Here is a 15,437-nt window from a genome sequence, read left to right as displayed (position 1 = left end):
GTTTCTTGCTTAATGCTGGTTGCTGCCTGAATTCTAACAATGCGTGAGTTGAAGTGCCTAAGGTATCATCAATCCCTGCTACAAAGACATCCAGGGGCATATTATCAAGGGATTTATCTCCGCTTTTTTGGCTTTAAGAGCCAAGAAAGCTGACATAAAATGATCTCCCTATTACCTAGCTGTCGCTAACACCAGTTAGCGACAGCTAGTAGGAGATAGCGTCCATCTTGGGCCCCGCTTTGCATGTCAGAGAAATTTATCACTAATGACATGCAAAGTGGGCATGCCAACATCGCTATCTCCTATTACCAACTTTTCGAGATATTCGCGAAAAGCGGGTATACCTCCAAAAGCTAACACCTGCCCTGTGCAGTTCTTAGCCATGTTATCCAATGGGAGGTGGATAACTTGGCTAAGAGCATTTGCTTGGTAATACATGAATATCGCTGACTTTTCAGCGATATTCATGCATTTCGGCAGATTTTATCGCTTAGGAGATAAACCTTGATAATATCAAGGCTCCTAAGCGATAAAAATCGTCGCTACGCGGCGATAAAATTATAGCCGCTAAACCAACATAGCGATAATTATCGCTAGTTGTTGGTAATATGCCCCCAATTTGTTAAGAAGATTAACTTGGATGGAGAATTTGTCTGAATGGTAACTCATTGCCTCGATTGTTGCTTGCATCATGTTCAAGAGTCCTTGCCATGTAGGACCCTGGGTGAACTAGCTGGCTAACTTTTCATCCTGCAATGATGATAAATTAAGCAGGCCTGAAGTGTCATTGCCTCGCATGGATGACTGTGCTCGATAACTGTTTACAGGACTATCTTTCACACGCTATGTCTGTTCTCTTTTCTATCATAATATTGGATCTTTTCACATCCTTGTTTAATTTGTTTGGTTTTGACAGATCCTTCAGATATTTTACCTTTTCTAGGTTGGATGGTATTGGACTAAAATGATCTTTTTCCTAGAACTCTTGCGATGTGGCTGCCAGCAAAATAAGAGTCTACTGCAGTGCCGTATCTTGGAAAAATAACATCTGAATGGCCTTGGGCGGGTTATTTGACACCACTTGTGGCATCAAGCTGTCCACTCATATCGCACACCTCTCCTTGAGGCAAGCTGAATGGGGTGCATGAGCCAATGTTCAAGGGTTGATCACTCTCACTTGATTTTCTTCTGGCTTTGGATGTCTGAGGTAAAGAGGTCCCAAAAAACGTAAATATCCCTGGTGAGCTTGGAGCTATTACCAGGGATTTTTCCCTTCTCTGTGTTTTTTTATGTGCAATCCATGTGGACAGTGTTCTCCTTTAAAGCTCGATGCTGGTGCGCTGTAATCTCCTACGCTTTCCCCCTGCCACAATATTGATTCTGATTCCACCAGACCATGTAGCTGTTCACACATCCTACTCCTTTCACCTTTCGGAGTGTGCAATTTAACTTATTTCAATCTCTCACAGCTGACCTGCCCATACAGTGCCTCCTTACATTGATTATGTTTATTGAGTTGGAATAAACTAGGGACCTAGTGAGTGGTTAAGCGCACATTTACCAGATCACTTACATTTACTTTGCACTTATCACTTGCACTTATACTTAACATAGAGAAGAATGCGTCAAATTCTTTGGTGATATTCAAAGGTTGGGTTAGTAAAGTGTTATGTCTTGTGTAGTTCCTATAAACCTATATTGGAGCTGCACGTTTAAACAACGTAAACTATGCTAGCTCACAGTGCCTTAATGTGTCCCTCTTATCAAGCAGCAAATAGTCTCTGGCAACTATTGAACATGACAACCCTGATCCCTCAGAATAGTGGAAACAGTACAGTACTTTTCTCTCAGTCATCCGTGCTTACTTCGGCTCAGAGAAATACACAGAATAAACGGTGGGGACGTTTTCCAATAAACATTTATTGAACCAGCGTCATTCTAAAGTAAAATAGGTGTGCTGAAACAACCATAAGACAGACACAGATATAAATGATTGTAAGCACCAATAGAGTAAAAGCATGGTAGATTCTTACCATAGTGCTAGAACAATCAATACAGGCAAGTATGAAAAATACTTGACAGTAATAAATGCGCTTTCCTCAATGCATCTCTATCTAGATGTACCTACGTGTACCTAACATGTATGTATGTGTGGAGCTAAGAATCCCCCTAGAATAAAGCAAAACCCCATTACCTGAAGTGAGAGACTGTGGGACCCCGTTTTGGTCTTGAGATGGACACCCCGCGAAGGATGTCAGACTACTACGAGCTGGAGTGTCTGCGTGCAGGCTCCGCAGTGTCTCACACCAGTGTGTCAGCATGGAAGTCCTTTTTCTCCTCTCCCTGCCTCAGGAAAGTTATAGGGGTCCATTAGGATGACGGGCGGACTTTGTCCGCCCGTCATCCTACCGGTGAATGGGACCACCCGCCATAAGGGCGGGGGTCCCGTTGTGCATATTAAGATGCGCCCGCCACAGTGGCGGGCGCTTCCCGCATTTTTAACATAGCGGTGGGCGGTGCTGAAAGCACCGTCCGCCGCAATGCTAAAAATGCACGTTGTGCATTGAAATGCACAACATGACAGGCACCGCGAGGTGCCTGTCATGTTGTGCATTGAAATGCAGGGGGGTACCATAGGTACCCCCCATGTGCACCCCCCACCCCCACGGAGTCCCTGGGGGCCCGCAACGGGCCCCTGCAGGGGAACTCCGCATGCCTTTCCGTGGGGAAAGGCATTCCCAAATGCATATCCTAATATATCCTAATATGGCTGGTGGTGTCTAATAGACACCGCCACCATATAAACCCTTTTCCGCCCCGACCGCAAGGCGACCGGGGCGGAAAAGTGGCGGACGGTCTTTCCGTCCGCCGCGGCCAACCATGCCATGATAATATGGCGGGGTTTTTTTTTTGTCAGGATGGCGGGCGGATTGCCCCCACCAGGCCGGCGGTGGCTACCGCCTGCCTGGCGGGGGCAATCCGCCCGCCATCCTAATGGACCCCATAGTGTTTATATACCCAAAGTGGTACCCTCAGGGGATCTACCTTGCTGTGACATGTCAGACTAGGATGATGGAATGAATGACCCTTATACATAGTTATTATGCAGGAGATGGTAGTCCTGCTGAGATTCTAAGAATCCTCATGCATAATGAAAGAGTCTAGTTTTCGGAGAAAACCCCGCGTCATTTAAGCAGTACCATAACTAGGTAAAAGGTCAGTACCAAGAACCGTTGTGTAGTGTAATGGCAGTGAAAATATAGGTGATAGGTTTGGTTACTACCTGAGCCTATATCAGGGTACCTGTATGAAACATACCAGGCTGTCATAAAAAAACACTAAGGCCGATTTGGCTACCAGTTGTTTTAACTGCTGAGTGAGGATCCTGCTTGCTTTTTCTCCATGCTAGTAATGTCTCCCTTTTATGCCATTTAGGGATCTTTCAGCCTGTTGTAGCAGAGTAGCATTCAATTAATACTTTTTAGCATTTTCATATTTAATTTAACAAGGAACCAAAATGAGGGGGTTCATTTTGCCATAGAAATTATGGTTAGTGCTGTAGAAGAAAACGTAGGGCATGTTTTAAGTGAGATCTCAAATCCTCTTCTACTTCATTAGAAAATTCTGACATGCAGACTGAAACATTCACTTTCAATACCAGCAGTAGACTTCCAGTTAACTCCCTGGTTAGCAGTAGCTTTACTACAGTGATCTAATGAACAACTAGATTGCTAACATTCTGAATTTATGGCAAATCTGTGACACATCTGAATCCCTTCTTGATGGAATCAAAGTAAAAAACTGAAAGCATTTATTGCTGAGGAGACTGCAGTAAATGAGGAAATTGGGAATCTTCATAACCAATAAGTCTCCCAAGATGGCCACCGGAGAAAAAAGAGCCCAAATGTAGCACAAATATCACCCAGATGTAGCCCACATATAGCCCAATGACAGAAGTGTGCATAACACTTTATTTTTAGTTTTTCTGCAGTTTTATATAGTGCAGACTGGTCAGGTATTGGTGCGTTACATCTTACTTGGACCCCTTATTGCGTACTTTGCACGAAGTACAGGAGATTGATCTTGCGCAACATTGAACTTTACGATTCTGTTATCCTGAAGTTGCTCTGAACCGGGCTTTGTAACACCCGTTTTTACCTACTGGTTTTAATTAATTCTCACTGTATTGTATTAGGAAAGATGATTTACTGTTTTTATGTACACTTTTATGATCTATGTTTCTAAATCAGATCGAATAAAGTTTTATGAATTCTGTGGCAGGACGGAGGCGAGGATTATGCAAATCTTTCCTCACTTTATTTGCATAGCAGTTCAAAAAAAATGTAACACAGCAATCATTAAACAAAAGACTACACAACCCATGAACCATTAGGGAGGTAGTCTCCAAGGCAACTATAGTCCAATCATAGCACAGTCCATCGTATATAATATCGTGATGTCCGTTCCGCTTCATCTTTCTTCACTGCTCGTCAGTTAAGTGTATTCCTTATATTCTGGGCTTAATTTGACATTGTTGCTGTTTGTATAGCGGTTTATTGTGCACGTTATTAGCATTATTGCCTTGGTATTGCTTCATATTCCCTGCGCTTCAGGCAATTGCCCGAGCGTGTTCTCCCCCTCGCAGTTTCACCCGCTGTGCACTCTGCGCACGGTGAGATCCTGTCAGGCGCATCTGATCCCTCGAGCGCTCCCGCTGGTCTTTACGCTAATTTTTGAGAATCCGGTCACTCCTTTAGTGTCCGCTTGATTCCCGACCAACCCAGCCTAATTTTGACACTGCTGCGCGGTGATTTCGCCACACGGCCATGTTAGTGACCAGTATTGCGCCTCAGTCTATTCTTATAACAGCTTCAGGGAAAGCCCAGCTGTTGGAGCACCTGCGAGGGGGCTGCCTTAAGGATTTTAATTGCATTTGTTCTGTGCTCACACCCTCTGCTATCATGTCTTCTCCGGGAGACCATTTTTACTCCTCCTACCAGGAAGTGGAGGAGGAATGATCCCCCAACTTCTCCCTCCAGCAGTGGACCAACCCCTCTCTCTGGCTATTTCTAGGGTGCTGGCTCCTCTTAGGGATCAGGTTGATAAGCTGGCGAAAAGCATCCCTGGGTGTTCAGTGACCCAGATCTGGCGGTGGCGGGCCCCAGTAGCTCCCAGATGGGGAATAAAAGGGCTGTTAAGCATAACACGGGGCACTTGGAAGGATTGGATACATTTACGGAGATCTTCCTCAAGAGTGCACGAATGCTGAAACATGCATCCTGTCGAGAGGAGGAGGAGCCGGGAGAAAATTGAGAGGCTGTCACCACTATTGTAGACCCCGACGGCGGGTTTCCCTTAAAGGGAGACGGTGTATCGGAGGACGATTTCTCCTCCGATGAGGATAAGGACTCGGGGGTCCCTGGCATCCAGAGTACCACTCCTCTCAGTCCCCGGTTGGGGACAGGGTCCACTCGGACATGTTCGAGCCTACCTGTGGACCTCTGATGCCAAAGTGGCAGAGTATGCGGTGTAGAAAATCCATCAACCCCTTAAAAAGGAGGTCAGGAATAGGATGAGGAGAGAATGCCCAGGCCCTCACTGAAGGGGATGGTGGCACACACGCCTGAAATTGATGAGAAGCTATGTACCTTTTTCTACAAGTACATGAGGGATCCCAAGAAAGGAATTGATAGGTCTTGGATGTGGTGGTTGGGCCCTTGACCCAAATTATTCAATTGGCGGAGCATTCAAAAGAGTCAGGATCCCCTTTGTCCACGGATATTTCAGCTGGTTGGGCGCACTACCCTAAACCTTAAAACACTACCCTCTCCACTACCCAAACACCACTGCACTACCCTAAACCCTAAAATACTACCCCCAGCACAACACCCTACACTACCCAAACATAACTGCACTACCCTAAACCCTAAATCTACCCCAGCACAACCCCCTACACTACAGAAACACCACTGCACTACCCTAAACCCTAAAACACTACCCCAAGCACGACCCCCTTCACTACACAAACACCACTGCACTACCCTAAATCCTAAAACACTACCCCCCAGCATGACCCCCTTCACTACCCAAACACAACTGCACTATCCTAAACCCAAAAACACTACCCCCAGCATGAGCCCCTATACTACACAAACACCACTGCACTAGCCTAAACCCTAAAACCCTACACCCAGCACGACCCCCTACACTACACAAAGACCACTGCACTACCCTGAACCCTAAATCTACCCCCAGCATGAGCCCCTATACTACACAAACACCACTGCCCTAGCCTAAACCCTAAAACCCTACACCCAGCACGACCCCCTTCACTACCTAAACACAACTGCACTACCCTAAATCCTAAAACACTACCCCCCAGCATGACCCCCTTCACTACCCAAACACAACTGCACTATCCTAAACCCAAAAACACTACCCCCAGCATGACCCCCTACATTACCTAAACACCACTGCATGACCCTAAACTCTAAAACACGACCCGCTACACTACACAAACACCACTGCACTACCCTAAAACACTAAAACCCAGCACAACCCCGTACAGTACACAAACACCACTGCACTACCCTAAACCCTAAAACACTACCCCCTACACTACACAAACACCACTGCACTACCCTAAACCCTAAAACACTACCCCAGCACGATCCCCTACACTACACAAACACCACTGCACTACCGTAAACCCAAAACACTACCCCAGCACTACCCCCTACACTACCCAAACACCACTGCACTACCCTAAACCCTAAAACACTAACCCCAGCATGACCCCCTACATTACCAAAACACCACTGCACTACCCTATACCCTAAAACACGACCCCCTATAGTACATAAACACAACTGCACTACCCTAAACCCTAAAACACTACCCACAGCATGACCCCCTCCACTACAGAAACACCACTGCACTACCCTAAAACCTAAAACACTACCCCCACACTACACAAACACCATTGCACTACCCTAAACCCTTACCCTCAGCATGACCCCCTACACTACACAAACACCACTGCACTACCCTAAACCCCCTACACTATACAAACACCACTACACTACTCTAAACCCTAAAACACTACCCCCAGCACGACCCCCTAGCAACATAAACACCACTGCACTACCCTAAACCCTAAATCTATCCCCAGCACGACCCCTATACTACCCAAACACCACTGCACTACCCTAAACCCTAAAACACTACCCCAGCACTACCTCCTACACTACCCAAAAAACACTGCACTTCCATAAACCCTAGAACACTACCCCAGCACGACTCCCTACACTACCCAAACAACAGTGCACTACCCTAAACCTACCACCAGCATGACCCCTACACTGCCCAACCACTGCACTACCCTAAACCATAAAACACTACCCCCAGCACGACCCCTACACTACACAAACACCACTGCACTACCCTAAACCTTAAACACTACTACCAACTTGACCCCCTACACCACTCAAACACCACTGCACTATCCTAAACCCTAAAACACTACTCCAGCTCGACCCCCTACACTACCCATACACTACTGCACTACTCTAAACCCTAAAACACTACCCCCAGCACGACCCCCTACACTACTGCACTACCCGAAACCCTAAAACACTATCCCAGCATGACGCCCTACACTACCCAAACACTACTGCACTACCCTAAACCCGAAAAAACTACCCCCAGCATGACCTCCTATACTACCCAAACACCACTGCACTACCCTAAACCCTAAAAAAGAAACCACCACCTCATGCCCAATCGCCCTTACCTCTCACTCCTCGTGGTTCCTGCTTCACGCCGTTTCTGAAGGGCGGTGCATGTCGTTGTGAGGAAATGGAACAGCCTGTTTCCTTACAACAATGTGGATCGTCTACATGTTTTTTAGAACGCATGGTCATTTACCATACATACCTTTACAACTAAATTTGTTGTAAAGGCATGCATGATAAATGACCATGTGTTCTAAACAAATGCGTAGTAATGACTTCGCGATGTACAACGCATATGTGGTAATGCAGGTGTTGTAATGGTATTGCGAAGTAAAAAAGTTGTTGTAATGGCTGTTTACTGATCAAAGTTGGCGACTGTTTATTTATTTATTTTATTGAACTTATATTGCGCACAGCTACCCGCAATGGGTTTCCCGGCGCCAGGGACAGACTAGAGAAGAAAGAGAAAATAAGCAATGGCTGAGAGAAAAAGCAGAACTGAAGAATTTAGAACAGAAAAGTCTTAAATTTTTTACGGAAAACAAAAAGACTAGTTTCTGTTTTTAGCGCCAACGGAAGACTGTTCTTCAGTGGGACGTTTATTTGATTAATTAGGAGGAAGGAATGTGTTTTTTTTTACTGAAAAGTGCATTCTCGGCTGTTGTATTGTGAAAGTGTCCTCGTGGCCTGGTTTCACTTCCGGTGAGAGAGTGGAAGAGTCTGTTTGAGTCTAAAGGAGTTCTGCTGTTGGACGGGGCAGGCGCGACACGTCATCTGAAAACATGGCTAATGGAAAGCGCCCTCCCTGAAGTGTGGAGCAGTGCCATGAGAGGTCAACGAGAGTGCGTCCCACCGCAGTATGACCGTACCGTGTGACCCATGTGCCGCCTCCAGAGTACGGGAGACAGAAGTGGTATCGCAGGTCCTCTTGAAGACCGCAGTAGCACTAATTCTACATTTTGGTACTAGGGCATTTTAATTTCGATGTTCCTGCCAGATACAAAGAGAAGATCCCATGTTATTCAGTGCCCTCGTTACCTTTTTGTGGGTTGTGATGCATATCACTTCGCTGCTCCGCTGGTGCACATGACTGGGCACCCCACCTCGTGTGCCATCTGCAGGGCCTCTGCCCTCGGATCATTGGTTTCCTTTTCTGGAGTGGCAACATAAACAGTTGCTCCCAAAGGACTAGCCTAAACACTTAGGTGAATATCCCCTGCACCAGCATTCCACGGAAATTCTTTCCTAGCTCTCCCGCGTCGACAAGGACGTCATAATAGCACGGCTCCGCTCGCAACACCGTATGACATCATCAGAGCCAGAAGAGGACCTCGTCAGCTTGCTGACGTCACTTCCACCCATTTTGTCAGTGCCACTGAGGCAAACAGGTGGACCACAGATATTTTCACATGTATACATAGTATAATAAATATATATATATATATATATATATATATATTCACTGAAACAATCATAGGTTTCAGGCACGTTATAGTTAGAAATTAGCATTTAAAAACCCTTAGAAATTCACTGAAAATAACATAGGTTTCAGGCCCATTATAGTTAGAAATTAGCATTTATAAAACCTTAGAAATTCACAAAAAAAACATAGGTTTCAGGGGCTTTATAGTTAGTTGGACATTTCACTCGTACAAAACCATAGAAATTCCCCTGTTATAGTTAGTTCAGCTAACTATAACTCGCGCGCCCGCAATGCACTGCTGATGACGTCACATATTTCATCACTCATGACATGGTACACACACAGCTTTAACACTCAGTGGGTCCCTGAGGGCCTCTGCTATCTTGGTGTCCATGACAACACAGGGCTCTCTCACATGGTAGACGACAATCTCCTTTCATTGATAGCCTGCATCAAACATGAATTTTGAAATGGTCACACCTAAATAGATCCCTTTGGGGGAAGGTACAGATGAACAAAATATCTCTGGCTCCCTGGTTTAATTACATCTCTTCCATGTCGCCCCTATGGACACCTCTGCAATTCTCCACTGGTATTGAAGCTGACACTTAGTCCTATGTCTGGAGTGGGTGCAAACTCAGACTGTCAACACCTCAGCTCTGAACAGACACTGCAGGTGGGGGATTCAGCTACCTCAAATGTGACTTTATAGTCTGGCCTTTCACTTGTTGTAACTGGCCTCCCACCTGTGCAATCTCAACGAGACTCCATGGCGGGTACACCTGCAGCGCCACCACTTGGGCTGCCAAAATGACTCCTCTGGGCATAAGTTGCTGCCTCCAATAATGCAGGGGCTGTGAACCCGATCTAATGAACTTCAGTTCTTACCTGGAACAAAGCCACTAAAATTACAGACATGCCATTGTTACTACAACACAAGCGCTGGTTTGGTATAACATAGCCTTGAGCATAGGCAGGAATCTGTTATATTGGGCAATTTGGTACGGGAAAGGCCTGAAAAAAGTAGATACAGGCTCAAATTTATCAAGGTTTTGTTTCGCACTTACGCCACACAAGGAGATTCAAGGGCAAAGCAAAACCTAAATGATATTCACCAAGCCATGCAAGGACACCTTGCATGCCCCTAGGTTCCCTGATAAGTCAAGAGTAATGCAAGGCAACGCAAATCACTGCCTTGCATTTCTCTGAGGCAGCGAGTCGTGCCAAGTGAGGAGCATGGGTGTTGCCAAGCATCCACCCATGCATACTAAACCATTTGCAGATTTACCAGCATTAGTGGACCTGGTAATGTGTCAGAATTGGACACCTCCCCACCAGAGGTGCAAAGAGGGGAAATATCTTTATTTCTCCTCCTGGTTTCCTCTTAGTAAGCGTTCTGCATTGTTGAGCACACATAGAAGGAGGAAAACGCCTCTGAGGATTGTTCCTGTGCAGGAAGGTGTGCCTTCCTGCACAAAGACAATCCTGCCTACATTGCAGGCACCCTTGCACTATGGTGCAAGGGTGCCTGCGTTGGCACTAGGCAGTAGTTTGTGTGGCAGAATAGGCAGAGAGGAGGAATGTGCCATATAACGTTAAATATAGTGAATTTCTGCCCTTCTTTTGCGCAGCGCACCAAGGTGGCTTGTCACACTGTGTGAAAGATTGATAACTATGGGCCCAAATCTATAGCGGTGGAGCATTTAAACCATTCCCAGAAGCTGAAACTTGCATTTGAGCCTCAGAACTGCCGATCTTTGGCGGTACCTACAACTGAGTCACAGCCTCCAGGCTGCCTTGGGGTATTGCCCGAGAACTCTCCCTCCTCTCCTTTTCTCCATTATCTCCAGACCCTGGGCCATTTCTAAGGAGTGCTGTCTGGTTTACATGGAGTGCTCATGAAAGCACTACACTCTGACCCGCCCCTCACAGCAGTTAGACTTGGGTGGCAGATGCTCCTTAGCAAGGACTACTCGCATGAAGACTGTGCAATGTTACTTCTTGATCTCGATAGGATATTCAGAGTCCAGACCTACATTTTTGTATTTCAAGATATTAAATTCTTGGTACTGGTCTCATGGAGTGCTTACATGTTGCCTCATGACCTTTGCTGGAAATGTAATGCTGACAATGCCAATCTGCTTCACATCTTCTGGTCCTCTCACTCCCTACTGGCAGGACCCATGGGCTCACTTACTTTGCAATAGTCAGCCTTCGATACGCCACTCTTCCCACCTGGTCATCCTCCATGATGTCTCTAAACTACAAGACTCAATGACCCACCCACATCGACCTCAATTGCCGTAGCTAAAGTGAGTATGCTCCGCTTGTAGCCACAGCTATCTGTAAGGAGTGGCTAGTTGAGCTCCATAGACTAGCCGGTCAAGAACGGACTACTTACAAGCTTTATGGCAAACTAGATATGTTCGATGGAATTTGGGTAAACTTTCTGAAACTCGAAAATATGACTACGTAAAGCCCCCTCATCCTCTTGATCTCTCCAATACACCTCCCTGCAGGCACTCCGGATGTTTACCCGTCTCTGACCCATTTTCCCACAGTTAAGGACTGGTATCTTACTTTACTTACTATGTCTCACCACACCTACCGCCACTCTCCACCCCCCCACCCCATTCTTCACCGCACTCTTCCCTTTATTCCATTCCACCTCATGCAGGGGATACTGCCATACTGTTCGGATTATTAACACTGCATTGTTCATTCAGTATACATATTTGAGGTTCTCATTTGACTCTGAAACACCCCCCTCCGCCACGCCCTGCTGTGAAATTTTAATAAACAAAGGTTGCAAAAAATACATACAACAACATTAGACATACTCCCGTTTATTGCATGGGGCTATTAACCAATTATTTGAGCTACAGCTTACATTAGGCAGTTTGTATTTTGAACCGAAAAGATTGTGTGTGCAGCTTTTTTGCAATTAGTTTAATCCTTCAACACAAGATCGAGAGTTCATTGTCGTCTTTGGTAAATGTCCTAAACACTACGTGATAAGCACAATGAATTAATGCTCAGATGCCAGATTGAAATGTGAAAAGATTTTTTAATGACCAATTATTCACACGCAGCCGTGCAAGGAAAATACAGGATCCACACAAAGCTAATTAATATTGCTTTTTTAACACTTCCTTTTTTAAATTCAGATGACGTCAGAAGATATTTAATTGCATTTCATATGTACTGCGAATAACTTGGTGCTTTATTTTCCGTCAAGGCTTTCCACTTTCTGCTACTAATTATAACAAATACTATACTGTGAGAAAAATTGAAAATGACACAACTCCAGTAATTCTGGAGAATTTATTTCATTTATACTTTGGTGTTTCAGCAGAGGCAAGCTGCTATAAATAAATATAAGTTAATTTAATGACAGTTCACCTGTTATGAGCATTGAGAATACATTTAGAAACCTTCAAATCCTCATCCCTCTTGACCAATTAAGCAATCAAACAACTTTTATATAACTCACCACTGTCACCCCTTGGGGTATCTGGGCACTGAGGGTGCCATATCTCAGTCGTAAAACCAGGCCCTGAGTTTCTTTCTGAAGTTTGCCAGGGAGGGAGCTGTTCAGAGGTGGAAGGGCAGGTCCTCACACGTTTGGTGGTGATGTAGGAGAAGGAGCAGCACCTTGTGCGGCTACGACGGATGCTGGGGGTGTGCGCACAGGCCAGTGGGGAGGAACGCAGGTGGCTTGCAGGTAGATGGAAGTTTAGTCAATGGTTGATGAAGCACGGTATTTGATGTAGAGCTTTGTAGGCGTGCATCAGGATCTTGATCTGGCATCTCTATTGTATGGGGAGCCAGTGAAGGTTTCTGAGGTAGGAGTTGATGAGGGTCCATTTGGGGCTGTCAGCATGATTCTGACTGCTGCGTTCTGTATGATCTGGAGTCTTCTGAGAAGTTGGGTGGAGATGCCGGCATAGAGAGCATTGCCGTAGTCGAGGTGGTTGGTGAAGAGGGCCTGAGTGATAGTCTTACTGGTGTTGATTGGGATCCATCTGAAGATTCTGTGGAGTATGCGAAGGGTGTGGGAGCAGGAGGAGGTGACTGCACTGACTTGTTGTTTCATGGTAAGTTTGCTGTTGAGGATCATGCCTAGGTTGTGCATGGTTTGTTGGTGTGGGTGTTCGTCCGAGTTCTGCAGGCCACCAGCTGTCTTCACAAACGGAAGTGTTATTTTCAAAGATCAGTACTTCTGATTTGTCGGAGTTGAGTTTAAGACTGCTGTCTCTCAACAAGTTGGCTATGTTGGTCATGTCATAATGGAAATTGGTTTTGGTGTTGTGTGGAAAAGTAAATTTTGCCATGTTCTGTGTCCCTACGCGTCCTCCATCATATGTTATATGTGCATGATTAATATGCATATGTTATTCCCTATGTTCGATTAATGACGCAATTACAGTTGTGTCCACCTCTAGTATGCCAGTTTCCAGTTCTCGTGAATACTACGAATATCAGGCCTATGTAAAGCTACGTTGCCACGTTTCTCAGTGTGCACGTTAATGCATTGTAAAGTCCCCGTTTCTAGGCCTCAAAAGGGCCCGGACACCAGATTTCAGCTCCTGTCTCCTGAAGCCCTCGCTGAGGAGCGATACAGCCCCCACCTGTATCCTCGACCCTTCACTTATTTCCTGCCTCGCAGTGCCCGGCTCAGCTTGGCTCTGCCTCTGAGTCTGCCAAGAGTATGTTATGATTCGAGTTATCAGTACAGCCCTCCTTCTCTGCATTCCTAAAGCTACTGAATCGCATCAATAGTTTCCGTCATTGTCTAGCCTCTACGTCTCCATGTAAGAGAAATACTGCATTTAATGGTCATTTAATATTCTTCATCACGCACTACATGTAGAATAATGCATGCTCCAGTCTTAGAGTCTGTTCGCCTTTACCCCGATAACTTTTGGATTCCATCAACATGTTCTCTAAACATCAGATACTAGATACTGCTTAGGTACTGTTAGAAACGGGATCTCTGGCTGGCCAAGGCTCGCGCCAACGTCAGTCAGAGACCACCACTTCCACGTCAGGGCAAGGGAGTCACACACCAAGATAACCCCTGCTCACCCTCTAGGTAACGTGACGCGAGCAGCCAGGCTAAACTTGGAGGCTATGTAGGTTAAGTGTTTGCGCGCGCACCCAGCAACAACTCCCAAAGCCCACCACAAAGGAAACTCCACACAAGGTTATATAAAAATAGCCTTTGTATTATACCAAAACACATTAGATAAGAACACACATTTTACAATATGCCAACAGGCACGGGCAGAATTTACAGGGGATATGTACAAGACCGGGCCACATGGACCACTGTCAGGAATCATCACTTTTTAGGAATAGTAATTAGCACATAGAACACTTTGTAGAACAAAATAGAAAATGTAGCACACAACCAGTGATTACTGGATAAGGGTAAGTACCTCCTACGCAACCCTAACCACCTTAGGAAAATATTGCGCAGGGAAGCAAGACCTCACTAGCAACACCTGTACTAGGAGAAAAACAACCACCTAAGTATCACCAACATTTAGGGGTATAAGCATAGGAACATTACACATGATGTATTAACATTCAGCGGTGTAGGGAAAGAAAACACATGATGCATCAAAACACATTCAGAGGTGTAAGGAAGGAAACACATGATGCAGAACCTACATTCAGCGGTGTAAAAACAAGGAAAAACACATGATGCATCAAAACACATTCAGAGGTGCAAACACAAGCAATTGCGCAAAACTCACATGAGCCACAACCTGTGGCAGTCCCTAGGCACTCTGGCCTTGTTGGGGCTAGGACGCCCTGTGTCCCAGTGTCAGGGCCTAAACGTAGCAGCTGCCCACGAAGTGCTAGGCAGCTGAATCATCACTGATGGGCCAACGCAGATGGGGGAGCCTCACAGGCTCTGGACAACTGATTGTCCCCTCTTGGAGCCTCGCTGGGCTCTCAACACAAATAACTGCCCCTGAGCCTCTCTGGGCTCTAAAACAACTGTGTGGGCCCTGGAGCCTCGGGGCTCCTAATTAACCAATGCCCCCAGAGCCTTCTTAGGACTCTTCACAAGAAAATGCCGCCTTTTGGAGCCTCGGGGCTCGAAGACCAACTTGCCCCGTCGTTGGAGCCTCTTTTAGGCCCTCACGAGCCTCTCTGGCTCGTCAAACAGGAAATGCGCCCGTCGTTGGAGCCTCACTGGGCTCAGAACATGCAATGCCCACGAGCCTCTCTGGGACTCTAAACAATAATGGCCACTGTGGGAGTCCCTC

General features: G+C 46.0%; 1 protein-coding gene across 1 annotated transcript in view; it reads right to left on the bottom strand.

Moving 5' to 3' along the window:
• CNGB3 (cyclic nucleotide gated channel subunit beta 3) overlaps positions 1-13,439 on the bottom strand; it is a 564,986-nt gene extending 551,547 nt beyond the window's left edge. The window contains exon 1 of the mRNA XM_078686155.1: positions 13,162-13,439. Within this exon, the coding sequence (XP_078542281.1) occupies positions 13,162-13,439 (278 nt within the window). The remainder of the gene's footprint in view (positions 1-13,161) is intronic.
• Positions 13,440-15,437: the final 1,998 nt, after the last annotated feature.

This window comes from Lissotriton helveticus, chromosome 4_1, assembly GCF_964261635.1.
Source record: "Lissotriton helveticus chromosome 4_1, aLisHel1.1, whole genome shotgun sequence".
Lineage (NCBI taxonomy): Eukaryota > Metazoa > Chordata > Amphibia > Caudata > Salamandridae > Lissotriton > Lissotriton helveticus.
This window is presented reverse-complemented; position numbering and strand designations above follow the sequence as displayed.